This window comes from Amphibalanus amphitrite, unplaced genomic scaffold, assembly GCF_019059575.1.
Source record: "Amphibalanus amphitrite isolate SeventyFive unplaced genomic scaffold, NRLGWU_Aamphi_draft 000646F_arrow, whole genome shotgun sequence".
Lineage (NCBI taxonomy): Eukaryota > Metazoa > Arthropoda > Thecostraca > Balanomorpha > Balanidae > Amphibalanus > Amphibalanus amphitrite.
The window spans coordinates 127,980-155,731 of NW_024882140.1; the positions used below are offsets into that span (position 1 = coordinate 127,980).

The window sequence follows — 27,752 nt, forward strand, 5'->3', positions numbered from 1 at the left end:
CTTCAGCCTGTTGATGGTGAATCTGCTCTTGGTCTTGGTGCCACTGTGAAGCCATTCCAAGACCACCTGAGCATCACACCATACGAATACATCATCTGGCTTGATGTTAAGTGAAGTTGCGATTGTTGAAACACAATCGAGTGCCATCAGTACAGCAAGAAGTTCAGTTTGTGGGATGCTCTTCTTGTCAGGGGCTAACTTGCTGTGACTGTAGACAAGAGATGTCTTCTCTCCTTGTTTGATGTAGCAGGCGACGCCGTAGCATGATCTGCTGCCATCACAGAACACGTGGAGTGTGATCGGATCGTCTGATCCCAAATCAGCAGTCTGTCTCGGGAATGTCAGTGATTGGAGAGCCTCAAGGTCCACTCGAAGCTTGGCCCACACGGCCTTCACTTCAGAGGAAACCTCTTCATCCCAGTCGGTTCCTTCATCCCAGACCTGCTTCATCAGGATGCGACCCCTGATCGTGACTGGAAGGGTGAGTGCAAGCGGGTCAAACACCCGGCTGACGTTGCTCAGCAGTCGTCGCTTGGTCAGCCTCCTGCTGTCATCAAAGTGAATGTCAGCGAGTGACATTGTGTCAGTTTTGGTGTCATATAAATAACCGAGTGTCTTCTCACTTGATGATGAGTGTGAGTGAAGAGTGCCTTCACTATCCATTGTGTTCAGCAGGGTTGGATGGTTCGACTTCCAACTTCTGAGGTTGAATCCTCCTTCCTTGAGTATCTTAATGCTCTCATGGTAGATGTCGGTGAGTTTGTCCAGGTCGGAGGAAGTGTAAAGGAAGTTATCCACATACAGGGATTGCTTCAGGGCAGAGATCGCCTCGGTCTCGCGGAATCGCTGCAGGTGCAGTTGAAGGATGTGGTTGAGGATGAACGGACTTGCGTTCAGTCCAAAGAGAATGGTCTTGAACCTGTACGCTTTCACGCCCTCCTCGGTCTTCCACAGGAAGCAGAAGTGATCCTGGTCGCTCTCATACTTCAGGTGGACTTGTAAGAAGGCTTTCTCGATGTCAGCCATCATCATGAACTTGTTGGTGCGGAACCTTTGTAGAAGACTGGTCATGTTCGTGAGCAGGTTGACACCTGGGAAACAGGCATCATTGAGTGACGGCGAGCCTGTTGCCTTGAAGCTGCAATTGAAGACAGGCCGTATCTTGGTTGTAGTCTGCTCGTCGGTTTTGATAACCGGGTGGTGTGGTATGAAGACTCGTCTTTTTGAAACAGACAAGTCGATTTCTTCGATGATTCCATCGTTGACTTGCTGTTCAAACACGGCTGAGTACTTTTCTACAAGATTTTTCCGCTGCAGGGACTGGTGTACCCTATCTGTAAGGGCCATGGCGTTGTCAAAGTTTTCGGGCACCTCTTCCACGTTGGAGTAGAAGGGTATTTTCACGAAGTACTTTCCGTCGCGAAACTCCACTTCGCTCTTGAAGTCCTCGAGGACGTGTTCATCTGCAGCTGTCAGTTCAACATCGTCTTCGTCTTCGTCACGGAGAGTCTGCGTAGTTTGGCTTTTGACGTTCGTCTTCTCTTGAACTGTTGGTGGTTGCCCATCTTGTTCCCACTGGACAGTTAGTCTTGGGATTGAGTTTGAGCTTGAGCTTGTGTTTGTGCTTGAGTTTGAGCCTGAGTTTGAACCTGAGCTCGAGTTCAGACCTGAGCTTGAGTTTGAGTTTGTGCTTGAGTTTAAGCCTGAGTTTGAACTTGAGCTTGAGTTCAGACCTGAGCTTGAGCTTGAGTTTGAGTTTGGGTTTGCAGTTTGAGTTTGAGCATTTGAGTCAGCTACGAGGCCTGCATCTTGAGTAAGCTGACTCCCTTCTTGATCTTGAAGTTTGGTAGCCTCTTTGGTAGCATCACATAGGACTTGCGGCTGCGCTTGCTGTCCTACCGTGCTGGCTTCAGTTTGTTCTTCAGGTGTTGTTCGATGCTGATCTTGTTGCTTGATGTTGATGTTGGTCTCGTTGATCGTTTGTAGCAGTTCTTCCTCATCCTCGGGCGTCGGTTCACTTGTCGGACCAGACAGGTGAGACAGGTGGTCTGGAACCAGACCAGCCAGATCTCCGAAGATGATGTGCCCTTTGTCGACCTCGTAGGCGACACTCTGTCCCAGGCTGACTGTCCGGAGAGGGGTGAGGTCAGACAACACGTTGACGCCCAGCAGACAGTGGATGTTGTCGATGTCGTCAGTCTCTTGATCTCTGTAGAAGCAGTCAGCCAGTATGACGCCTTCATCTTGCAGTTGCTTCACCGCACGTGATACGCCTGGGAGATTGTAACTGAGGTCCATGTTTGGATCGATGAGGAACTCTGCCTTGATCATGCGTTTCGGTGTGATTGCGATCTCGCAGGTGACGACTCGGTGTCTTTTCTCTTCTGTCCCGATGCATGTCTTCACTGTGAACGTCTCCTCGTGTCCCTTCTCCTCCAGCTTCAGCTTCTCTGCCAGTGCCTGACTGATGTAGCTCGCCTGACTCCCGTGATCTATCAGCGCTCTGGCCACTTCTGCTTCTCCACAGGCACAGATGACCACTGACGTCGTCGGCAGCAGTGAACGGCGGCCGTGCTGCTCGCTCATCAAGCAGAGTCGACTCTGGGTGGAGTTTCCTGGAACACAAAGTGCAGTAATGTGCGACTTGTCTCCACAGATGGTGCATGGGTAGTTCAATCCCTTGTCCTTGCCGGGGCAGCTGGACAAACTGTGTTGACCACTGCAGGCTATGCACAGTTTCAGTTCGGCCAACCGTGCACGACGTTTTGTTGCGTCCTGAAACGAGTTACACTTCAGCATCGAGTGTGTGCCCTGACACAGTTTGCATGGTTTGTATCTCAGAGCCTGCTTCTGTGTATCAGTCTGAAATGTGCTGATGTTCTTCATGGGTGCATGTTGAGTTGTGTGAGCAGGTGTCTTCGACTTTCCAGTCGGAGCAGTTTGCTTTGACGCCTGAGAGGCTGAGTCTGGTTTCTTTTCTGATAGTCTCTCAAGTGTTCGGAGGATGTCACCATAGCATTCCAGCAACTGTGCTGTTGTGGGTGTCATTGTGTCCATCCGTTGTTTGAAGTTTGTTGGTAGCTTCTCCCATAGAAGAAAACTTATGATCCGGCTGCCTAGTGAGTCGCCATCCAGAGCATCATACCCAAAGGTTTTCAACTCATAGATGGATGTGCGAGCTGTGTTCATGAACTTGCGTACAGCCTCTAGGTCACGTGCCGGAGGGGCTTGTAGTTCGTAGATCTTTCTGATGTGATTTTCAACAACCTTGTCTTTGTTCAAAAACTCCTTCTTCAAGAACTGCACCGCCAACTCGTAGTTGTTGCTGTCATTGGAGAGGTGCTTGATCTGGTCCAACGCACTGCCTCGTAGGTAGGTCTTCAAATACAGCAGCTTGCTTCCTCCACCGATTTTGCTGTTTTTCCCAATCAGGTCCTCGAAGAGTGTGAAGAAGTCATTGAATTCCATGACATCTGCTTGTGTGCCACTGAACGTGGGCAGTTTTATTTCCTTCAGTCTGGCTGTTGTTTCTGTAGCGCTGGCACCCTGCTCAGCAACATCAGTCTTCTTCTTGATTTTCTCCATAGCTGTTTTCATCTCCAGTTGGTACTTTACCTGTTCGGCCAACTCTTCTTCATATCCTTCACCTTCTCCATCTTCATCAGCCAGCTCCGTAGCAATTGACATGTCATATTCCTCTACTTCCTTCAGCTTTTGTTGTATGCTTGACACACAATCACTTGCAACGTTTGGATGTACTTCCTCTTGCTGCAGACTCTTGAGCGTTAGAGTGATGACACGTTTGACATGACCTCGTTTGACCTTCAAACTTCTCAGGTCTGGCTTTGAGTCTGTCATTGTGCCTTAACGTTGAGATAACAAGAAAGAATACAATTATGGCGCAGGATGAGCAATGTTACCACAATCTTGTGAATAACAACCTTATAACTATATGATCTGGTGAAGGAACTATCAATCACTTGCGACAGTCCAGAGATCTTCAACCAGTGAAGCGACACGATCAGCAGCTCGGAAAGTGTCAGTTTGTGAGTGTGAATGAGACGACACAATCAGCAGCTTGGATAGTGTCAGTTTGAGGCTTGAGTTTGCGAGTGTGAATGTGACACGAGCAGTCAGTCACAGAGTATGTTTGAACTGAACCACTTCAGGTTCTGCGTGTTTGATAATGACGAACAATATCACCCAAGGAAATAGTTGACACAGAGGGAAGTTTGGACGATGAACAGTGAGTTACCTTGAGTTTTACAATTTTCTTCTATGTAAGGATTTTTGGATGAATGGAAATTATTATGCCACAGTGATAGCCAATTTGATTAGTCTCGCTTACCTTGGTATGCGCTTCTTGAATGTTTGTACAGAACTCAGTAATTCTTGCCCTCGTGTCCAAATCCTTGTAAAACTCAGTGGCTTTACGCTCAAAGTAAACCTTTAGTATGGCTTCTTGATCGGGTTGATTATCGTCACTATTCTTGAGTTTGCTGGTTCTTGTGTCACACAGCGTTTAAACAACCACGAGGCTTCCAGACTGTCCCTGCCCGTGATTCCAGTATGTATCTGCCACTTTTTCAGTGCCGCACCCTGCCGCGCAGCTCATTTGAACAGCTGAACAAACAGCTGATTTTGGCATCGTGCCAGTCACGTGACAACGGTTTTCACGGTCAAGTCGACACGCACTTCCATGACCGATGCGGTCAGAGCCACACTTCCTGCCATCTAGCGGCTACCAAGCGAGACTAAATGGGCAAATTTGGCATAGGTGGCGCTGGTGAGGAATCAAGGCTAGGAAATATGCATGGAAAGGATGTGAGGAGTGGAAGACGGTGAATAATTCTCACAGCCCCAAGGCCAAAGCTCCCAAGAGCTTGCGCAGCCATCGTCACCCCCAAGGGCAAAGCTCACATGAGCTCGTACAGCGACCGTCGCCCCCAAGGGCAGCAAGCTCGCTCCCAGGCAATAAGCTCCCAAGAGCTCGAACGGCCGTCGTCGCCCTCAAAGGCAAGCATCAAGAGCTCGGACGTGTGCTGAAGCCTTCGAGGGCAGGCAGCAAGCTCGCCTTCCAAGGGCAATAAGCTTCCAAGAGCTCATACAGCCATCCATCGTCGCCCCCAAGGGCAGTGAGCTCCTTAGAGCTCATAGGCTACTGTCGCCTTCGAGGGCAGCAAGCTCGCCCCTAAGAGCAAAAAGCTCCTAACAGCCCGTACAGCCAACGTCGCCCCCATGGGCAAGAAGCTCCCAAGAGCTACCGTCGCCCCCCAGGGGCAGCAAGCTCGCCCCCAAGGGCGATGAGCTCGCAAGCGCTCGTGCAGCCATCGTCACCCGAAGGGAAATAAGCTCCCAAGAGCTCGTGCAGCTACTGTCGCCTCAAGGGCAGAAAGCCCGCCCCCAAGGAAAAAAATAAGCTCCCAAGAGCTCGTACAGCCATCGTCGCCCCCAAGGGCAATAAGCACCCAAAGGCTCGTACGGTTACCGTCGCCCCCAAGGGCAAAAAGCTCCCAAGAGCTTGTACAACCATCGTCGCCCCCAAGGGCAAAGCTCTCAAGAGCTTGTATAGCCTCAGTCGCCCCCAAGGGCAATAAGCTCCCAAGAGCTTGTACAGCCATCGTCGCCCCCAAGGGCAATAAGCTCCCAAGAGCTCGTACGGCTACCGTCGCCCCCCAGGGCAGCACGCTCGTCGCCCCCAAGGGCAATAAGCACCCAAAGGCTTGTACGGTTACCTTCGCCCCCAAGGGCAATAAGCTCCCAAGAGCTTGTACAACCATCGTCGCCTCAAGGGCAAAGCTCCCAAGAGCTTGTAAAGCCTCAGTCGCCCCCAAGGGCAATAAGCTCCCAAGAGCTTGTACAGCCATCGTCGCCCCCAAGGGCAATAAGCTCCAAAGAGCACGTACGGCTACCGTCGCCCCCCCAGGGCAGCAAGCTCGCCCCCAAGAGGAATAAGCTCCCAAGAGCTCGTACAACCATCGTCGCCCCCAAGGGCAAGCTCCCAAGAGCCCGTGCAGCCTCAGTCGCCCCCACGAGCAAAGCTCCCGAGAGCTCGTACAGCCTCAGTCGCCCCAAGGACAGTAAGCTCCCAGGAGCTTGTACGGCCGTCGTCGCCCCCAAGGGCAATAAGCTCCCAAGAGCTCGTACAACCATCGTCGCCCCCAAGGGCAAAGCTCCCAAGAGCCCGTGCAGCCACAGTCGCCCCCAAGGCAATAAGCTCCCCAAGAGCTTGTACTGCCATCGTCGCCCCCCACGGGCAATAAGCTCCCAAGAGCCTGTGCAGCCTCAGTCGCCCCCAAGGGCAATAAGCTCCTCAGGAGCTTGTACAGCCATCGTCGCCCCAAAGACAATTAACTCCCGAGGGCTGTAACAGCTACCGTCGCCCCCAAGGGGCCGCAAGCTCGCCCCCAAGGGCAATAAGCTCGAGAGCTAGGACAGCTACTGTCGCCGTTAAGGGCAAGATACTCCCAAGAGCTCCCACGGCCGCCCGTCAGACCCGCGATAGTGGCGCCCGTAGCGGTCTGCCACCCTCCCCCCCCCCCCCCCCGGTCATCCCGCGGCGCTTGCCCGGTCGCCACCGGCGCTCTGCTCCTTCAGCGCACCCTGCCGAAGCTTGTCTAAGCTCGTTCTTATCAACCAGGAAGCAGGGATAGAAGAAATAGCGCTTCTCGTCCCCCGAGCAAGTGATTGTTCAAGCTGTGCAAGCCAGTGTAACCTTTGTTCAACCATCTCCCGAAATGAACATTAGACAAATCGGAATGCCGAAGGTCCAATCCCAGGTGACACCACTAATCGGTCCGCGGCGTCGCATTGTATTCTGCCAACAACCAGCGACCCACACCACTCGGTCAAACTGACCCTCGACCGCTCACGCGGCTGCTCCTCGCCCGGCAAAGGCGGCCAAGCCACGCAAAGACGAGGGCACGTCAGAGCCCGCGTGGTCCGGAACAGCGACAGCCGATAGGTAGCCGTGGTGTGCCTGCGAACCGACGGCGCGCCGCTGCGCGCGCTTTAGGTCTGTAAAAAAAACTCAATAGACAGCATCTGGGACCACCCCGATCACCCCGTTCCGGAAGGGTCACGCCCCCTCGACTCTCCCTCAACACCATGTTCCTTTCTCCTTGGCCCTGTCCCACTGCCCGTCCCATGACTCCAGCGGACATTCACCCATGCCCCAGCTGTGAGCCATGCGGCCGGGCGCCGCCATACGACACCGTGACCGATAAGGCCGGGCTGTTTACTTTATTGGGTCTCCGCTGCCCGGTCCGCCGCGCCGCGGCGCCGGCGGGCCCGTGGACCGCGCGGACAAAGGGAGGGCCATTCCCGTTTTTGAGCGGCATTTCACTCGATGCTGCTACCACGCTGCTATCGCATTTTGCGAGCTGAAGTCACACATGTGACGACATTTGGCAGGGTTGGAGATACGGATGTACGGATGTCATGGAAACCCAATTAGCACGTGATAGCGCACGCTGGCAGCGGCCGTAAACAGGGCCCTGGCCCGGCGCCTAGATCTGGCTGCGTGCGGCGTGCTTCGATGACGTCACCCACCCGGCTCCGCTCGCTCAGCCGGCGCGCAGGGGTTAAACGCCGCTGCACCGTGCAGCGCGCAGCGATACCAGGGTGCAGGTGGTTACGGGCCAAACCTGATATCAGCCCTGAAAATGTCACTCGAGGTCACCAAGTCACTGACCGCGTTCGCCCCCAAGGGTACCGCAATGCACCCACCAGCCCCCAAAGGCTTCAAAGACCAACCAGCAGGCCCTCAGCCGCTGCCATACTCCATATGCACAGGGACGTCTGACCCCGTCCCGCTTCCCCGCCGCAGTCGGCAGTCGCGCTGGCAGCCAGTCACCGGACTGTGACAACAGGAGACCAGGCAGGCGCTAACCCACAGTCTGGGTCCTCACGGAGCGCTCCCACGACCACAGCTGCCGCCGTGGCGCGCTTCAAGCGTCAAAAAGCTCTTGACGAAGCAACGAAACAAAAAAATGTCCACGACCGTCTCTCCCAAGCCGATATTGCCAGCCTATTCAATTTGTAGCACGAGATGTCGGACAACACCATCCAGATTAGACAGCGCGTGACTCCGCAATGACGCAAGTCGCGCGAATTCTGTCTACACGCTGATTATACATCGACAGCTGACAGCCATGACACTAAGCTCCCAAGAGCTGGAAAGTAGCGCCCTCGCGGTCTGCCTGCAAAAGCATCCCTGCTATCGAGAGCGCAGGTGACTGCGCCCGTCAAGCTGTCGCAGCACCCGGCCAGTTACACAACAGCGAGCTCGGCCCTTCGCTTACCTGTAGTCAGTGGCATCTACTGACAAACCTCGCGTCATGAGTCGTCCCAGGCGGTTGATTCTCTGCCTCCCAGCTCCTGCGCTGCGCTGAATCGCAAGGCACCGCCCCTCTGAGTACCATGCCACCACTCCCTCTTTCACCGTCACTATTCATAGCCTCTCTGTCACTCTGTCACTCCGAGTGTCACACAATGAGAGAAGCCAAAAAAAAAAAAAATTGTAGAGACCATGACCGATGGTCCGTCCCCTTCGCTGGCTCGTCTCTGACTGTCCTATATCCCGCGCTCCCCTCGTGCCTCCCGCCCCAGCCCGCCCGCTCCGCTTATCTCTCTCCCTCCCACCCTCCCTCCCTCTCCCTCGCTCTCTCCGGCATCTGTCTGCCCTCGCCCAATGCCTCTTAGCCGGGGGGCCGCTAAGTTGCCATTCGTGGCGCTCATGAATTGCGATGAACTCAATGGCCTTGGTGGTTTTAGACGCTACAGGAAGAATGACTCAACTTCCTTGCTTGGTTTTGTGAGTCGCCTGGACGGGCGGTTGTTGAGGGCCATGTCTGTTCATGCTCGATTCCATGAACACCAACTGTGCTTTGCTTTCATTGTGCACTGAAGTAGGATGTCTTTTTAAAGAAGCACAAAGATGAATGGTGCAATCCATGACAAACACACAAATGAGTTAGAATACCTATTCCTGTGGCTGAGCTGATTAGTGGCTAGCATTCAAGTACAAACATCTAGTGATTTGTTCTCGTTCGTATTTTATCTGTTTTTTTTTTATATAACTTTCACTTTTAGATCCGGGACTGCCGTTGTCATTGCTTGTGCTTGTTAAACTCCGTCCATGACATCAGCAGTCAGCAGTGCCAGCTCTCCGTATCGTATGACGTCTTGCCTGCTCCTCCTGCTGAATACACTCGTCTCAAGTTTCCTGAGTCCGTCAGTGACGCGCGCCCTGCGGACCGGGGGCTGACTGTGCACCCCCCCCCCCTATTCCTTCTCCCGCGGCCTGATGTATCAGGGTTCAGGGAGGGACGGGGTACCTACTTCACCGTGTCAGTTTCCGGTGCCCTGCTTAGGTCATCGTTTGTGGTTGTGGTCGGGGGGCTGTGGTGGTGAGATTGGTTACCGACCGCTCTCCCCTCCCAGAACCCCTGGTAATGGCCACTGACTGTTCTTTGAATGCGTCACAGCAGAGTGCGGCTTTTGACTGACGGCACTCGTGCACTCGATACCGAAGGCACAGTGAGACTGGTCCTTCTTGTATAAACTCCTGATGTCGACTGCTGATTGCCGACTGCTGGCATTTGTAGCTCGGCAGATTGATGCTCATCAAATAGAGGCACCCCGTCCGGACTCCTTTCGGTTTTATGATTGATTGGCGATCTGCAGGACTGGGCAGGGTTGTAATTAGGAGCTATCATGCATGGAGTGCTTTCAGTTATTAAGAACTGTTTGTTGCCGGATGATGGCAATTTCCGCCAGAGACTAAAAAATCAAATGCGCTTATGGAGGAATAAAAATAAATCTTTGGAGCCTCAGTGGTTAGAACCAACAAATAAGTGAAAAGTTTGATATAGGTGCTATGGACAATGAAATTGATTGCATACAACACATGTGTTAAAGTCTTTTTGACCAAGCACCTTGTGAAAATCAATTTTACTTCAATCAAATATACAGCCTCCAGCTTACATGCAATGCATCACCTGAACAGTGAACATATAAAACCCCACTGAATACACAACTGCCGATCGAATACCTAATCCAGGGATCGCTTCAGGTTTACGACCAACGCTTTCAACGATTCAATACTGTGGGCGGTATAGATACCCAATGGTCGCGAGTCGCCTTGGGATAAATCACGCGCTAAATTCATAACGCTGTGGTTTGTGTATGCACTCCAGTGAATGCGTGGGTCGGCGATAGCCAATCCCGCTCGGCACGGACATAAAAGCGCTGACGCAACGGTGCTCAAACAGGCTAGCTAACAGCTGTGTCGGCGGCGGCGGCATGGGCTGTATGCGCGGTGCATGGCCGTGAGATACGTGCCCATGTCGGTAGAGAACATGTTCACGCCATATACAGAGTCGAGAGCTGGTTGACTAGTAGTTAGCCGCAGTGGCGCGGGAACTTCTTCCAGACTGGGGGGGCTGAACCATAATAGAAATCAACCTAGGGTACCCCCAAATCTAGTTTTCTCGCCGGTTTTAGGTCACTTATTTTTCAGACCTTAGCCTTTTCAACAAAAAAAAAAAACGAAAATATTTTCAAAAAGTGAGGTATTCCGTCTCAGCTGAGTGAAGAAACTACCGTTTTGGCAACCTGGAGTAAAGGTTTTAATCTGCCAAATGAGTTGCCGAGCCAGTGAAATAGGTGGATTTTTCACTTACACGCTTTCTTCCTTTGTGACCCACAACCCCTAATTTGGGGAGGACAAGCTGCCCGACGGTTCCTGGCCTCATGAAACGTTGTGGGGCACCGCCCCCACGGCCGCAGAGTTGTGGGGGCAAGCTTCCACACTGCCCCCTCCCCCGGTTCCCACGCCTATGTATGAATCTATGAAATTATATGTTGGTAGATTTCCGATTTCGATTCCTCCAGCTGGGGGGGGGGCTCAAATACATTACGAGCCCCCCCAGCCGAAAAGCTGGGGGGGCTCAGCCCCCCCTAGCCCCCCCGGTTCCCGCGCCACTGGTTAGCCGCCTAGAGAACACTTTTCCGATATGGTTTTATAGCCAGCGTGAGGTGGTTTGGAGGAGTGCGATAAAAATGTCCGCAGGCTACTCCGTATTCGAAGCGGAGATATATCACTAGGCACGAGCTGAATGGCAGGCAAGCCAAACGGTAGCAAAAAGAAGCGGAATCAATCTTCTTTGAATAAATGTTTTTCCTACATGCCGGGGTATGTCTTAAGCACAGCACGAGCCGGGCAGTAAAACTATGACCAAGAAACTGTCGGTGTCAAAATGCTTTGTTATTTGATAGGCCGGGCAGGAAACAAAAGTTTACTGCCCGGGTTTACTGCCCAGGGCAATGACCTCTAAACTACAGTTTATCGCATTAGCCCATAGGTATAATTGACAGGGAATGTATAACTGACATCATTATTGCATGATATTTGCCGCGTAAAATTAGAAAACTAACATTTTTTGGTAAAAAATATGTGTTCTGCTTATCAAGGGTTTTGAAATATTTTGTATTGGTTACAAAGCCGAAATTATGTTAAGATATGCGCCTATGAATCGAAATCCGTTATCGCTTGTTGTCTTATCTTCGTTTGATATGTCCACTGATACCTTGGGGTAAGTTATTGCGTTATCATTTGACAGTTGTAGTCCTTTCCTCGAAACAAACATGTAAAATATGGAAAATATAATGTATTTCACGAAAGTTTAGCCATAGGGCATCAACAAAGAACGATTACATAAATAAAGAAAAGATTCTTGCAAGAGCACTGGAAAATTCACGTTTAATCACTAGGAATATCATACCTTCTTCTTGTTCTTATGTCGTGGCAAATTATTCATGTATTATGCTCCTTGGATATCCAGTAGTTGATGTGCCATTCTGATTTGATATTTTCAGACGCGATTCTTTTTTAAGTAAGGTGTTTTGATGCATTTTCTTCTATAAATTTCCTTTAAAGCTTTATCCACAGCAGTAGCGCAATCACTGTTAGGAAATTATGGACAAAACAATTGTATAAAAGTATCACCAAAACCTGTCGAAACTACTTAGGGTATGTGGCATGTAGGAAAAATCTTACTGACCTCAGCCGTACGAAATTATTTGGAAACTCGGTTTGCAAAATTTGACTCCGGCCCTCGTGCTTCGCACTCGGGCCTACGTCAATTTTGCAAACCTCGTTTCCAAATAATTTCGTCGGCCCGGTCAGTAATATATAGTATTGCCCCAAACACATTTCCACCTCCGATCTTGATTTACATGTTTCTCGGGTAAACCGTAGACCGTAATGAAGATACTGTTTCACCGCAATTCGTTGCCACATGATGCCACACGTATACCACAAGGATGCCAAATTGCCACATCTTTTCAAGTGATTGGCTTGACGAATGATGCCTATCATTTCGTTCTTTTCGTTTCACCGTCATTTCAGCCAATCGAGCACATCACAAACATTCTCCTCGGTTTAAGCTCCCGTCAGGTCCTCATTTCTGCTCGTTTGCAGGCTCGGAGGTCCGGGCAGCTGCCTTTGTAGGCTGCTGTTTGGATAAATTCCCGAGGACCGGTTCCTCCACCCGATCGTTCCTCTCCCGCGCCGTTCTCGTCTACGGACTGGGCCGCCAGAGGCGCGCTTCCCTCTGGTCCGCCAACATCCGAACACTCCTCTCGATAACAGACCAGTGGTGAATGTGGTGACTCCTTACTAAAAACGATTGCAATCATATAAACAACAATACATCTCGGATGGGCCATATTATCCTGTGCGATGTGCCATGTGCATGTTGTAAAAGCCTGGTTGAACCTTAAGTGCTGCCTTTGGAAGCATGAGAAAAAATGCTGCACTGAGCTTTTAAAGATATTGCGAACCATATGAATGTTCATCGGGATGCGATGTCATTAAAATACATTTAACCAGTGCCATTTTCGCAGGTGCAAAATTTATTCAGATAAGCCAATTACGATATAAAATCTGCATCAGTCTGCTCTTCAGTCATTTTGATTTCTACCATTTAGCTCATCTCCAGGCCCACTCAATCTAATCGATTTTCTTTGGCACCCAACCCCGTCAGATGTGAGGACCACCATCCCTCTGGCTGAGAGGACCACCGCTCTCACTTCAGCTTGTGATGTTTGGCAGCTGGGCGGGGCGTTGCGCTCCTGAATATGAATAGAGCGTGTCGCTGTTGGCCGCCTGAACACCGCGACCCTCGGCGGGGGACAGGGTGAGCGGCACGAACCGGCCCTGTATACGGAGTCGGAGGACGTGTCAGCGAAGGGTGCCGCCATCACTCCTCACTGAGCAGAGGTGTCGGAGATGCATTTCCAAGGCTACACCGGCTTCGTTTGTGTCAGGTGGCTAGTCAGTCATTCCTGAGGTTAAATGACGAATGGCAAGCGGCTTTGCTGTGCCTTTTGGCTGTTATGAAGTGGAAGTAACAGTACCGTAGCGTGTTTAGGCCATTTTTAAGGCATTAACATCGAGTTGCTCAGTGGCTGTAACACGGTGCCCATCTAATCCGTGGAAATTGTGTTTCAGGAAGTAACCGTTGGTTTTGTAGCTCTTGGCTGGTCTTTCTCGTATCTTGATCTGGTTAAGCCGTGTTAAACAGAATTACTCTTAACCGCTGACGCTTGTCGAGTGCCTTGAACTTCATAGCCACGTGTTAGCGTGCTGGCTTGTGTTCGAAATCGAAAAGTGGCCCGCAATGAACACGAATATTACCGTTATTCCGCTGACCCACGCTGGAGCTTAGAGTAGGGGTGGGGCCGCACAGGGTAGTTCATGAGTTCACACATCATGCCGAGCACCGTCGAACTTTTGAGTTATCCGGCATTGCTCGTTCACTTGGATCGCTGATAAGGGACACAGCCTACTTGCAGACGATTGATAAATGCTAGTGTTTTGCTTAAAATTTGCGAGCAAAATGTCAATCTTCACCAACAGACCACAGGTCTTCACCAACAGGTGCAGAAAATTCTACCTTTTCGAACTTTGAAATAGTTTAAACTAAAAACGTTTTTGTCAAAGACAGTTTGCTTTCATCGTAGTAAAATCCACGGAACTTGTGTATTTTGCTGTTTTGGTTCTGTTCTGCCCAAAACTATTTGTAACATTTTTTTTTGCCAAAAACACATCCGGTCCGGTTTCGTTGCGGTTTCCTCCAGGGCCTATTTTAACATGTTAACTGGGGTGGCAAAACCCACCCCAGTGGTGCGGTTTTCCACCCCCCAGTCGTCTTACTTTGCCACCCCAGTGAAAAACAGCCCAAACTTCTACCCACAGATATTAGCTGCCGACAATCACGGAGGCGACACATTCTTGAGGCGCAACTCAGGTTGACAGGGGAAAAGGGCTCACTGAGGCGCCACCACCACCAATGGGGTGCCCTCTCACTACTGGGGGCGCCCTGCCGCAACTGTGGCGCCCTACTTTGATTGGGACACATTACCGGTAATAGGGCACCCTACCATGACTGAAGAGCCCTATCAACATTGGGGCGCCCAGACACGATTGGGGCGCCAACCACCTTTGGGCGCCCTATCAGAAATGGGACACTGTTTGTTTGTTTTGTTGGGTTAGGCCCTTTCGGTCCAATGAGACCATTTCAGAGCCGGAAGGCTGATAGGACATAGGGGGAGACATTGGTCTGGGCAGGCACCCTAGTGAGTCGCCGGGGCTGAGCCCGTCCAGAGGACAGGCCTCCCAGCCCCAAGGCACTCACTGCACCCGGCTACGGGGTGCGCTCCCTCGGTAGCAGCGGTGCCGCTCCAAGGGAGCAGCCTGCATGAGATAAAATTGCCTGTCCAGCCCGGAGGGGGGTTGCGGCGTGGAGGAGAAGGATTTCTGTATCCTGAGGATAGAAGCACGGAACGGTGATGGGACACCGTACCACTACTGGGGCGTCGTAACACATAATGTGACGTTCCGCTGGTGCTGGGGCGCCCTAAGTTTCTGGTGCACCCCACCGCCACGAGGCACCCTACCACCACTGCACAGTGGGCGATCCGGCCGGTGTAGCCTCGCGAAACCTATCGACATTCATAACATCCATGTTTTTGAAGCTAGAACTACAATATTTAGGAGCAACCTACTTGAATATCTAATGAGCATATATTTCAGATAAGAACTATCATTTTCAAGATTTGTGTTGGCTCCTATGGCACTTAGAAACGCCAAATTTACAGAGTAGGTGGATCCATAGGAGATCTCGCCCCTGTAAAAGTTTGGTGACTCTAAGTCAAGATTTAGGGGGGTTTTGGGGGATATGAGTGCAAAAAATTTGCTAAAACATGTCAAAAGTTTTTCGCTTATAACTTTTTACCTAGTAAAGATAGAGCAAAAATAAACGCACCAGTGAACTCAGGACGTCCGTGCGCATCGAATGGTATACTTTGTTGCCAATTTAAGCGAACTCTGGAATTCAGTTGCCGCTAAGCTAGTCCAATTTTCCCCTGACCTTGTACCGGTTTTTGTGACCTGGTGACCTGACCTGAAAAGACTGGGACTTCAAATTTTCAAGAAAGGTGCGAAAATGTTGCCCCAGAGGGTATGCCAAATTTGACGGCACCATGCGCCGCCGTTTTTACGTTATTTGCGAAAAACCTTAGGGGGGTTGCATCAACCCCCCCCCCTCGCCGGGCGAGGGTTAATGCCAAAATCAAAGGGGGAACGGTGCCCAGGTTCCCCCCCGTTCCGCCGCCTATGAACTAGCTACAACACTGGTTAGCAATGCATCTTTCTTGGCATAGGTACAGACTACAGAGCCATAAGCGATTCAAAATCTGGACAGCGTCTCGGGGCAGTGGCGTGGCGAGATATTTATATTTATCTACAAGCAACAATGGGGTGAAGTTGGTTGAAAGTAAAATTGAAAGTTGGGGGGGGGGGGCGCCCACACAAGAGACAGGGGCGCCACCACTGCCTGGCCACCCCAGTCCAATTGTCTTAAAATAGGCCCTGGTTCCTCCTTTCACCCACATAACGGAACTTTTTGTATTATTACCGGTTTTCGAAGTTAACAGTATTTTTGTTCGCCTAGTATGTTTATTTTGATGGCTTACTACGACGTTGTTTTTCCGTAAGCAATGGGTTCATTTTACTAACTACTGACCATTGAAGTTTGGATTACTGCTCGCGACCCGCAATCGCTGTCTGTGGGCCTCTGACTGCCAGTACTCTCAGTCATGACCGAAGATCGCCCGTCTCTACATTATACAAATACATTATAGGTACTTATTTGCACAATTAGTGTGGCTGTATTTACGTAATGGGTAAACAATGTGCATACACATGTCCTCTTACAGTCTCAGAAATCGCTGACACCAACTCTGGTGGTGGTGTAGCTGTGTTCTGTATGCTTTGTGGTTAGATGTGTCTGCTTTGTGTAACACTTTCAGGAGTCCATAATTCTCAGGAGTCCATAATATTGCAGCGTGATCTAACTCCAGTGGTTCCAGGAAGCTGCTGTCAAGCAATGAAATGGAACGTTCTGAAAATAGCTAGCAGTTTGTGGTGCGAGCTGCAAACCTCGTGCTTAGAATGTTCGTGCAGCTGTTTCTTTTGTCTGCGGCGAGCTAAGCCAAAACTTCCATGATTATGTCGATTATGTTGCAGGTTGCGTTATACTTACTTTTTTGGTCTTTAGATAATTCATTTCACTTTTGCCGTGGAGAGGACAGGACAACCTTTACAAGCAAGGCTTCTGAGACGGTTTTCGACACCTCTTCCTCCCAATTGAAGTGCAGTTGAGGCGATTTCACTGTCGGGATATTGTCCAAACAGTTTTCTGCTCGGGTCTGACTAGGTCATGCTGCAAGGCACTTCGTGACTTTTCTTTGGCCGTGTTGTATGAATCCGCGATAACTCGTGATGACTCACGATGACTGCCGTAGCTTCGTGACGTGATCCTCCCAAAAGCTTGTGAGAACCGGCATTTTATAATTGCTCTCTAGGCCGAGCAGATGGCTCCAGCGCTTTTTTGTGAGGTTCGTCACATTCCGGCTCATGGGACGTGCCTCTGGTGAGAGACTGTATGCGAGAGAACGGCGTGGGCTTGAGCAGACCGGGAGTCTGTGCTTGTGCTAAGGAGCGAGAGGGTTGACAAACATTGTCCAGAGAGGCAAAAGTGAATGTTTTGTTTGTGTGAGTCAAATATTGAGGATTGGCGTTCGAGTGTCTGTCAGTTGTTTTGATTAGCAGAAGTCGTGTTAGTACCGTTTATGCTGTTCCCATGAAGCAGGATGTACAAAGCTACGAGGATTCTGCATTTGAAAACCCATCAACCACGAATGACTAGCGATGATTGTTTGCTCCGTTAGGTACTGCTATAAGTGACTAACAAACATTTCTTTACACCATACAGATAATAAAACTGATGCAGCTCTAGATCAGCTCCAGTGAAAGCAGCCCGACTCGTTACCGGATAATCTCCACCAAATCAGGATGGACCTGCGACGCTGCCCTGGGGCACACCACAGCTGTGTGACTGTACTGTCTCTATGGGCTGTAGAGCTGTGCAGTGCACTGCGGGCGGTGCGTCTGTTGAGAATGGCACTGTCTGGTGGCCATCAACAAACCAAACCTGGTGACACGGCCCGTGAGGACATTTATCTTCTGAGCGGCTTTGGCGAGCGGTCTGCCCGCGGCGGGTGAGGCGCTCCTGTCAGAGGGCGTGGGCGGGACCATGGCCAAACTGGCACGGCTCTGCATTCTGCAGGCCCAGGGTCACTAGAAGGTGGCCTGGACACTGTGATAGGGCTGATATCCTCTGCAGAGATATGCTGGAAACGAGGTGGAGGTGGAGTATATATCATGCTCGCTTTGCATGACTTTGGCATTACGTTTTCGTGATCTATGTCTCGTGACACGATCAGTTTCTGATAATGTCGTGATCGGGAAAGTAGTGCAATGTCTGCAGACGTTTTATATCGTCCTAGTTCTCGTCTTGAATATCTAACTGACCATGGCAATGGATATTTTAGACAACAGCAGGCAGCAGCAACGATTACTGCTGAGTGCTGTGCAAAGGTTTAGCATTGTCATCGTGAAATGTAGTGCTCTGTGATCTTTTTAGATCGGCAACACGCCAGAAAAGAGTGGGTGCTGGCGGAAGCTCTCGTATACCAGTGGTGTGTATAGATTCTGGACCCGAGCAGAAGCTCCTAACATACCGGTCAGTTCCCGGTTCCGTGTACAGCAAAGGTGAATAGCCGCAGTGCTGGCGTTGAAAGGAAAGCGCATCATGTAAAACCGGTTCAAAGTGCATTCCTGCAAGTGCGGGCACCATGAGTGTACCAGAACGGTATCAAGGCTTTATCTGGGCTTTTACCGACGGATAAAATGTTATTTTTCTTCGACAAAGCGTGTGTAATTCTGTAACTTTAATGTGAATCGCTGAACTCGGAGCCGGAATGGATGTAGGTAATGCTGGTATTATAATAATCGGCCGCTCACTTTCGCTCTGCGCATAAAAGTAGGCTACAATACTGCTTCATCCAACGTATTATAGTAAGTAAGATGGGAAATATAGTAAACTATTGCAAGATGGTAAAATATAGTATTATAGTAAACTTTGTTTTGGTATTCGACACTAACACTACTGTTGATACGTTTGAGCTATATCTGCCTCGCCTCGTCAAAAAAAAAAAAAAAAAAAAAAAAACAGTGCAAATTTACCAGTCACTTGTTACAACATGAGCTTGTTACAACACTGCATCGCCTTTGGCTTTGCAGTAAATCAATTGATAATAACAGATGCATTGTGTCTCCTTTGCCAATCCAACATCCAAAAAATGCTGCGACTTCGCCCGTGTATGTATGTTTGGCCTTGTAAGCTAAACCCACTGGTCATTGAGTCATGAAATCTTATTTCGTTTATCGTGCGTGATTGTATGCGTGTGTTCTTCCTTCGACACACTGCAGTTCAGAAGTCGTACAACTAGCACCGATGCAATGATCGATGCCCCTCATGCTCAAACTGCCCCACCTTTTCTCAGCCTCACCCGAGTCTCACGTCAATTTCTCTCCGTTCCTCCTCAGATGACCCTCTGGGTGCGGACGTGTCCGGTCTACCGCTGAGGGTGCTCGACCTGGAGCGGCTCGTCCGAGAACAGGACGCCGAGATCGCCGTGCTGAAGAGCACGGTGACTGATCTGCAGCGACGACTGGGACAGGTGGAGGGTCTGAGAGGTCAGTGGGGAGGGTCTCAAAGGTCATTGGGGAGGGGCGTTGGAGAGGTCAGTGGGCAGGGTCTCAGAGGTCAGTGGGGAGGGGGTTTCAGGTCAGTGGGGGAGAGCCTGAGAGGTCAGTGAGGACAGGTGAAGGGTCTCAGAGGTCAGTGTGGAAGTCTCAAAGGTCAGCAGGAGGATGGAGGGACAGCTGGAACAAGGGGAGGACGTGTTCGTGGGATGTCAATGGGAGAGGTAGAAGAAACAGATCTCAGGTGAGAGGAATGGCCTGGTACCCTGAGGCTTTCTGGAATGGCGAGGGAGAAAGGAAACGCAACACTCCAGCTGCAGACGATGTCAAGGCCATTCTGTGCAGATAATGGGAGAGGCGACACCGCTGTTTTTGTGCCCCCCAAATGCATTCCTTGTTCGGTGCTATTTCAAAGTCTTGCTCATTTTAGACGGTGCACCTTTGTGGAGACATGGAACTGGCAAGGCCCAGTGGTTTTATCTGTAGAGTGTAGGTGTGTACCTTTGCATTTTGCACCATGCAATCACACAGTCGTCCGGCGCTTTGACCTGCCGCTGATCGGTCTGATTACCGGCTGGTTTACCGGTCCCCAGCGGTCGGTAAAACGTCCCCGGCACTGTCCAGCCTGCGCGCCCCGGCCCAGCGGTTCGTCAACGGAAAACACAGCGGCATCGCCAGACTGGAGGCGCCCAAAAAGAAACTCAGCGTCCCAGACAGGTGAGTGCTAAGGTTCAGTGGGTGATGCAAGTATGGAGTGTAGGGGGTGTAATGCACGACTCACGAGTATGATGAAACTTGTAATATGATGCATGAGTCGCCACATATGTTGATGTGAGAATCTGGCGAGAATTATCTGTAAACCATACTCCCGTGGGATATGTTCTGTTACGAATTTGATCAAGGTCCTTTAATTCTGTAGTGTGTAGGTATTTTAATATATGATAGATGTACCTACATTTTTGCCACATAGGTACTACATTCCGTGACGTACCGATATATCATGTCAAAAGACAAGCGTTATAAATGAGGTGCGATCTAAAGCTACCGTATGTACACCCTGTAACAAGAGTAGGGCGTGTAGGTGCCTTGTTTTACACGACTTATGCCGGACGGTTGCGGCCTGCGCGGGGCCATTTTTACACTCCAGGCGGGATGGCACAGTCGTCATGCGCTGATGTGTCTTTGTGATCCGACGCGTTTCAGTGCAGTGAACAAGTCGCGACGTGGTAATTCCAGCAACTTGTTGTGGGTTTCCCGATAAAGGATTCATTTGCAGATTTTTTAAATCGTCACACGAGTCGTCGGTCTGTTTAAAGATATGCGCTGGAAAATAAATACGGTGTCAGATAATGTCTTGCGCTTCGGTGGTCAGCAAAGCCACAACTTAGGTACTTTCTGTAGATGTTGGTCAGCGTACTGAAGTGTACCGCCTTTACGGGCACAAAGCTTCACTTGTCAAGCACCTTCTACGCTTTGTATAATGTATAGGATCATGCCTTGCAGTGGCTGGGATGCCGAGCGACCAACAGTTACTACCTTTATTTGCACCGATGTCAAAACAACGAAATATCTCAAAATTGTGCCCACTTGCGACTGACCTGGTTAGAACTTTCGTCGAGGTGTGATCACATTGTCGCGGAATTACATTAAATTGACATGTTTTCCTGCAGGGAAAACAGTCTCTAACGGTGCCGGCTGAATGTTTCTCAGGAAACCTTCCGCTCTTTCTATGACATGATCCGAGCCTATTGTAACACATCCTTGTTGAATAGTGCGGCATTTTCCGCAGATCACTGCCTGTGATCCAGGCACCCTGCTGGGTTGTCGAGCTGATTGTACTGCCAGCAATCAATCAGACGCTGCGAAGCTGAGTTTTTTTTTCTGCGTCTGTTCCAGCCACCGGTTCCGGCACCACGAGTCGACGGGCTCGCTGCACTCGGACGGCCACAGCAGCAACAGTGTCTCCCCGGCCACCTCGCCGAGCCCGACGGCCGCCGCCGCGCGACAGCAGCGCCACCTGCCAAACAAAACTGCCAGTCTCACCAAGAGATGGAGCTCGGCGACAGAGTTCCAGCACCAGCAGCAGCGGCACTCGCCGGCCGTCAGCCATACTCCACAGCAAGTCAAGTAGGTCCAGCTGCTGCGCCGCTGCTCGTGTGTAGATCACGGTGATGGTTTTGGCTTTTGAAAATATGTTGTTTGCTATTTATGCTCGCCAGGCGCTCACGGATTTGATTCGGGTAGTTTTACTTCGTTATCGTTTATTTTCACCGTCTTACTTTTTTACATTTAGTTAGTGGCTCTCATGGGATGGAACCTCTTAGCATGATATGAATGTATCCATCATTTGCATCAGGTTTAGCATGTCATTTTTTCTTACGATTTCTGCATCGTTGGGTCATGGGTGTCTCGAGGCTTCAGTATTTAGTATTCCCTCGCGTGCCCCGTGCCAGCGACACTGGTGATGGTAGCGGTGGCGGTACGGTACTCTGCCCCCTCCCTCTGCATCTCCCCACCCCACCTCTCTCCCTCTGTACCCTGCACGCTGCACATGGCCCTCTGCACTCGTCTCTGTTGTAGAATGCGCCGTCACTCGCACGCGGCTCGCCCGAGACGACCAGAGTCGTACGCCGGAGGAACCCTGGTGGAGGAGCCCAGAGACATCTGGCGACTGAACTCGGAACCACAGACGACGCCTCGCACCCGGTATATGCTGCATTATGCACGAAAGACGAGACTTCAGGGTCATGAGCTGTCTAAATTGTGATTTGTTCATATTAAAATTCGATATTTTTACCCTTCCTGTGTACCTGTTATCTATATTTTTACCCACATAACGACCACTGACTCTGATATGCATGCTGTAAAGGTGTAGGGACGTTTGAATATGCTTTTTGGCAAATTGGTATGACAACTTGCTTAGTTTTGTCGGTTTCGGCGCAATTCGATAGCTAGCTTTATGTAGCTTATATAAAGCTGGAAATGGACAGGGTGCCTACTTTGTTTAAGCAACCTGCATTGTTAATGTCACCATACTGTCACACAGTTTATTTTCCAAAGCTTCCAAAGTTTTATCACTCGCTGATCTATGCGTCCCAAGCAAACATTAAAAGAATGTCCCCGTGGTTCTGCTGGGAATTGCGTGAGCTATTCGCTAGTTGCGTAATACTTCGGACCTTCTGCAAACGAGGAACGCCAACCCCGTTCCCACTGTAGTTGCTGGTTTATGAAATATAAAGGTGCGCTGCGGCGTGCCGTTGGTACGAATTCCTTAGTATTCGCTGCTAGGCCGGCGCAAACGGTGCGGTGTCGCCCGCGGCATACCTATCTTCGTAGTCCAGTGTAGGGTGTCAGAAAGCACGGCGTAGAAAGTAGAAAAGTGTAGCGATGGGGGCTGTGCTCCGGTGAGTGGATGCAGTATTTTTTTTTTTGCCTTTTCAGGCTGCTTGTTTGAGCACTTGGTGCAAAGGGATGCATAGTGTTTATTTAAACTATACCTGTGAGGAGTGGCTGCTGATCCCATCATCACCTATCTGAGCTATTCGCCGAGAGAAATTTCATTTTCATTTACAATCGAATTTTACGCTGGGTTATGACTGGGTTAAAGAATGTATGCGTCGGTAACTGTCCCAGCGATTGCGTATACCTTACCTATAAAAGCGACGTCACGTATCATATGCTGACCTCACTATGCTTCGGTGTGACCCACGATGAATCAATCGTAATCGCTATGTAAACCGCGCTTTTCAGACGATCGTCGGCAGGCGCTATGACGCACCATCACAACTCGGCTGGAAAGGGCCGGCTCAGCCACCGTCCAGGGTAAGGAGAGGGTCGGGGTTACCAGGGCAGGGCTGGGGTCACTTACGAGGGGCAACGGAAGTTTCGGGGGAATTAGTGATTCTGAAGGGATGTGATAAAACAGGCCAACAGTGTTTTCATTTTGGCAGTGTTTATTCCGGTCAATTAGGTAAATCATGCATTGCATTTGATTTAATTAAAAATGGCAAATAAATTAACGGGAAATTGACTGAGGAAATAAGACCAAACACATGCCTATAACAACGTAAATGGCGTATTATAGCAACGTATTTACGTAGCGGCAGCGCTCATAATTGAATGGTGTAATATTCTTATGAAACATAATTTCAGCCCATTTATGAGTTATGACGGTGTGTAGTTTATTTTCAATCCGCCAAGCGCCTGGACGGGACAGTCTTCAACTTTCACTTCACCAGACGCCGTTAACCCGCGCCCCGCTGGGGGGGGGGGGGCAGAATCTGCCCCCCCTCCCGTTTTTCGTCAATAACTTCTAAACGCGTTACGCCAGCGACGTCAAACTTTCAGTACCTTATCATACATCAATTTGACACATTCCCTGAAAATTTGAGCGAAATCCGTCGGAAAATTTTTGAGAAATTGACATTTTAGTGACGTCATGTTCGCCATTTTCGCCTCAAAAACGGCAAAATTTCAAACGCCGCTAACATCTTCATTTTTAAAGGAATCAAGACGTAACAAAAAAGGTTATACGCGATTCTACTTTGTCTATCAAATGGCTATCTCAGTTTTTTGAAAATTTTGGATTTTGGCAAAAAAAAATCCAAAAAACTGACTTTTTTGGGAAAATATTTATAAATCCAAAATTTTGAGTTTAGCGAAAAAAACCGGAATATATGTCAAAGAAGTGGTCTATGTGCACCTACATACCAATTTTTAGAAGAATCGGTTCAAAAATGTGGGAGTTATTCAAAATTTTATGACGTCACGACACACAAAATTTTTGAAAAATGATTTTTTTTTGGAAGTTCTAGACCTCGTACGGAAACAAAAATAGCACCATTCGATTCGCCGTGAAAAACTGCATCGGATAGACACCTTTTTAGGCCTTAACAACCAACTTCAAAATTTGACCTCACTTGACCTGACCTTGACCTGACCTCGACCTGAAATTCATCCAGAGGTGGTCCATATCACTTATTGAGTGTGCCTATTGAATTTCATGAGTAAAATGACCCATAAAACATGTGTCGCACATGCCCTTTTCTATACGAGTATTTTGTTTTTGGTGACCTGACCTGACCTGACCTGACCTTGACCTTGACCTTTGAATGACATTGTGTGCAACGAATATTGTCTTGGTAGTCTAAGAACACGTTTTGGGCAATCAGTCTCAGTCTATTCTTCGGCAACTACGGTGCAAGGCCGATACTGTAGAAACTTGCATTTTGTACCCTTGACCTGACCTTGACCTGACCTCTGACCTACTTAAGCAAAAAATTTTGGGCTCTTAAGATCCGCCTTGTTGAGAGCTTTCGATTGCCGTTTTCCCCGTCTTTCTACGACCATCGGTTCGGAAGTTAGACAGGGGGGGGGCAGAATCTGCCCCCCCCCCCCCCCAGCACGGGGCGCGTATGGCTGAATAGCCCAGCGGGGCGCGGGTTAACATTACGGATGAGATGACCGTCTTGGTGTAAGCATATTTAGCACACAGCAGAGCAACAACGGTCCATTTTAGTACGGTCGCCCGCTGAACGTGAACGCTTCCTGCATGCAAAGTCAACAGCACGGTGTAGAATGCAGATGATCTGTTCTGGTGCAGCGATGATTTATATCGCTGTTATGGCCCCGCGGCCATGGCCATGGAGCGGAGGGCCTTTCAATCCAGACCCCTTCTCTTCTTGACTCGAGGTTTTACAAATGAGAACTTCAACTGAGTCGAATCCAGATCTCGCATACAGGTGATATGTTTTTGCAGTTGGATTGGGCTTAGAACTGTCGAGACAGCCCAGGTGGTTGGCTGAATTCCAACTTCTCCATCCTCACACTGAACCAGCCCTTAACTTCCGATCGTGAGTGCCTTTACGGAGAAGAGACGCCTGCAGTAATCTGGGCTGGCTGCTGAGGTGAAGGTCGTGGCCGCGGATCGATCTGCTGGCCTTTTTGCCGGCTGTCGGCCGGGAGATGGCGGCGAACAGCCAGCCATGAGCCATCCCCGCGCCGGCCGCGCTCATGGCAGCGTGGATGGGGTTACTTGGGCGCCGCAAGCGAGAATCGTTATTCGTGTTGTCATATTTTACCTGTAGTCTGATGAATGGCGACACTAATCTTTACTTAATTGATTAATTATATTCGTTTTACTTCCGAGCCGTGGAAGGGAGCGTTTTTATTCATCTTGCTACCGACTGCGGTGGAATGATACTGTGCCGCAATACTACCATGTGTTGCGGTACAGTCTATATGCCAGGTGATTTGTTTTCTTTTAGGGAGCCCCATCATAAGTCATACGTTCTGTTCAGTGTTGCTGTGATTCTTTTGTTGTACTTTGTAGTAAATTTGTTCCGATCTTTGGAGTCAGACTGATCATATGCCGGTAGTCGGAAGCCAATGTTCAGGATCTGTCATGTGACTAAGGTATGTTTGTAAGTGCTCGCCAACGATCTCGTCGGTGTTTGCAATGATATGATATCGCCCGTGATCGTTTATTTTAGTAGTATCATGTTTGCTAGTTCAGTCCACTTGTGGTTCGTTTGCTCAGTTGAGTTTAAAAGTTATCTATTTTTCCCGGGTAAACAGATGAAGCAAATTAATTCAGCACATGGTCTGCACTCTGCAGATGGCGGGCCGAGGCCCCTTCCCCGATGTCGCCGATTTAAATCGCCGTCTCTATTCGCCTGTCGGGAGCGAGAACGGGTGTCCGGTCCCCAGTCCGTATCGCTGGCTGACCTTGGTCCGTGAGAGCCGGTAACAGCACGACGGTGACTCACCGGAGAGATAGGCGGCTGGACAACGCGGCATTTTAGTTCCGCCGTCTGCCGCTGAATAGGGGCGGCGCTGGGGTCGGGGCGGGGCGGCGGCATCACCTCACAGCTGTGGCGCAGTCGGCCGGCCGGCAGTGTTTCGTGAGGCGTGTGGTTGTGTTATCTGGTACCGGAGGAGAGTCAGAGCGGATAAAATGGCTGACGACGAGTTCAAGGAGTAAGTAGAAGACGTGGGATGGGTTGTGTCGGTCGTATTCCTGATGTATTTAGAACGATACATTCTTAGATCGGCATTTTCTGTATTATGTAGTCTGACTGCGACGTAGATGAGAAGATATGGGGTCCACCTTTACAATGCTACCCCTAGTTGAATGTTTCTATTTTGCAACGTCATCGCTCAGTACGACTGCTGTTGGCGCCTTGGTTAGTGGTGCCGACTGCCGAATAAGGGTTTGCACTTATATTTGTTTCACTGACTGCTGCGACCCTTCCACTACACGACTGATGCTTGATAGTACGCCTTTTCCTGCTTATGAAAATAACATAAAGCTATCCGGATTCTGAACCGAACTATTTAAATCCTCAAAAGACGGGTTCAGACTCCCGCTACCGGTGCCAATAGCAATTTGTCACCCGGGAGGTTCAACCTCCCGGCCTACCGTCATGCCGATATTTGAACTTGGCGCTGGTTATCGAGGACATTGGACCATGGGCCCTCAGGCTTATCAGGCTCGGTCTGTGTTTGTCTGTCGGCGTTATTAGTTCTGGTTTGGTATCGACGAGAGAACTAATATCGCACCCAGAGTGGCCCGTTTATTTTATCAGTTTGCCTGCGGCATAAAGCAAAGTAGCGTAGCTTTTAAAGACCTACTTCACCCCTTCCCCTTGACCCTTCCCTCCACCTCCACCACCCTCGAATAGATTGCGTAATGCGTATGCTTGATCGGGAATAAGGAATTACAAGTTTCAGTTGATTAGCAAAAAACGTTTCCACTTTCTAAGATTTCTAAGATAAGATAATAAGATAATGCATAAATTCGGGAGGAGCGGATTCTGCTCTCCTTTCCCCGCAATAGAGCTTGGGTTAATGTTCCTGCTTTGGTTTGATTTCCTTCTTTTTCGAACGATTTTGGTAACGAAAAGTTAAATCTCCCTTGTTCACAATCCTTTCCTCCCCAATTCTTAGTTATTTATTCCCTGCACTGAGATCATCAGCCTTTATGCAGATCGGCCATCGAGTGAATGCCGCGTTGACACCGCCCTGCAGTTTCCTCGTGGCAGCCGGGCCCTTTGAGGCTGGTGGTAACCGACTTCGGCTAGCCACATCCAGTTTTAGCCGGCTCCGACCAGTTACAGGAGGGCCCGCTCCATACAAAATCGACCCCTGAAATATTTCATTGCAAGCTGCCACAACAGCGTGACTGCCGGGGCGGACACCACCACGTTCACACAATCGAGCCCACACAGGTCGAGCCCTTTCAGCGATCACTCGTAACCGGCGGCTGGCTCTCTCACTGTCACGGGCTTCCCCTGAAATGGTCCACCATCTATCGACCCATGCAGTCCCGCCGCCACGCCGCTGCCCTCATTGTCTCGACACCGTCCGCTGGCCGGGCCCATTCCCCCATTGTCTGAGCCGAGGCGTGATGGTCTCGAAAGCGTGACGCTCCTCGAAAACATGCGTCAGCAGTGAGGAAGGTCAAAGTGATCACACTTCTGCAGATGATACAAATAACACTTGAAGTCATGCTATATGTATTATGTTGGGTTGAAATTGGTCGAATGAGTGGTTATTGATACCGTTATTCACAGTT

General features: G+C 49.9%; 1 protein-coding gene across 2 annotated transcripts in view; it reads left to right on the forward strand.

The window, feature by feature from the left end:
- LOC122363891 (echinoderm microtubule-associated protein-like 2) overlaps window positions 1-27,752 on the forward strand; it is a 50,931-nt gene that overhangs the window by 13,012 nt on the left and 10,167 nt on the right. Inside the window, exons 3-7 of one of the 2 annotated variants that reach the window (XM_043333701.1) lie at window positions 19,019-19,168; window positions 19,771-19,894; window positions 21,074-21,304; window positions 21,758-21,883; window positions 22,928-22,999. In XM_043333701.1, coding sequence (XP_043189636.1) covers window positions 19,019-19,168; window positions 19,771-19,894; window positions 21,074-21,304; window positions 21,758-21,883; window positions 22,928-22,999 — 703 coding nt within the window. The remainder of the gene's footprint in view (window positions 1-19,018; window positions 19,169-19,770; window positions 19,895-21,073; window positions 21,305-21,757; window positions 21,884-22,927; window positions 23,000-27,752) is intronic. The other variant, XM_043333702.1, reaches the window with a different exon arrangement.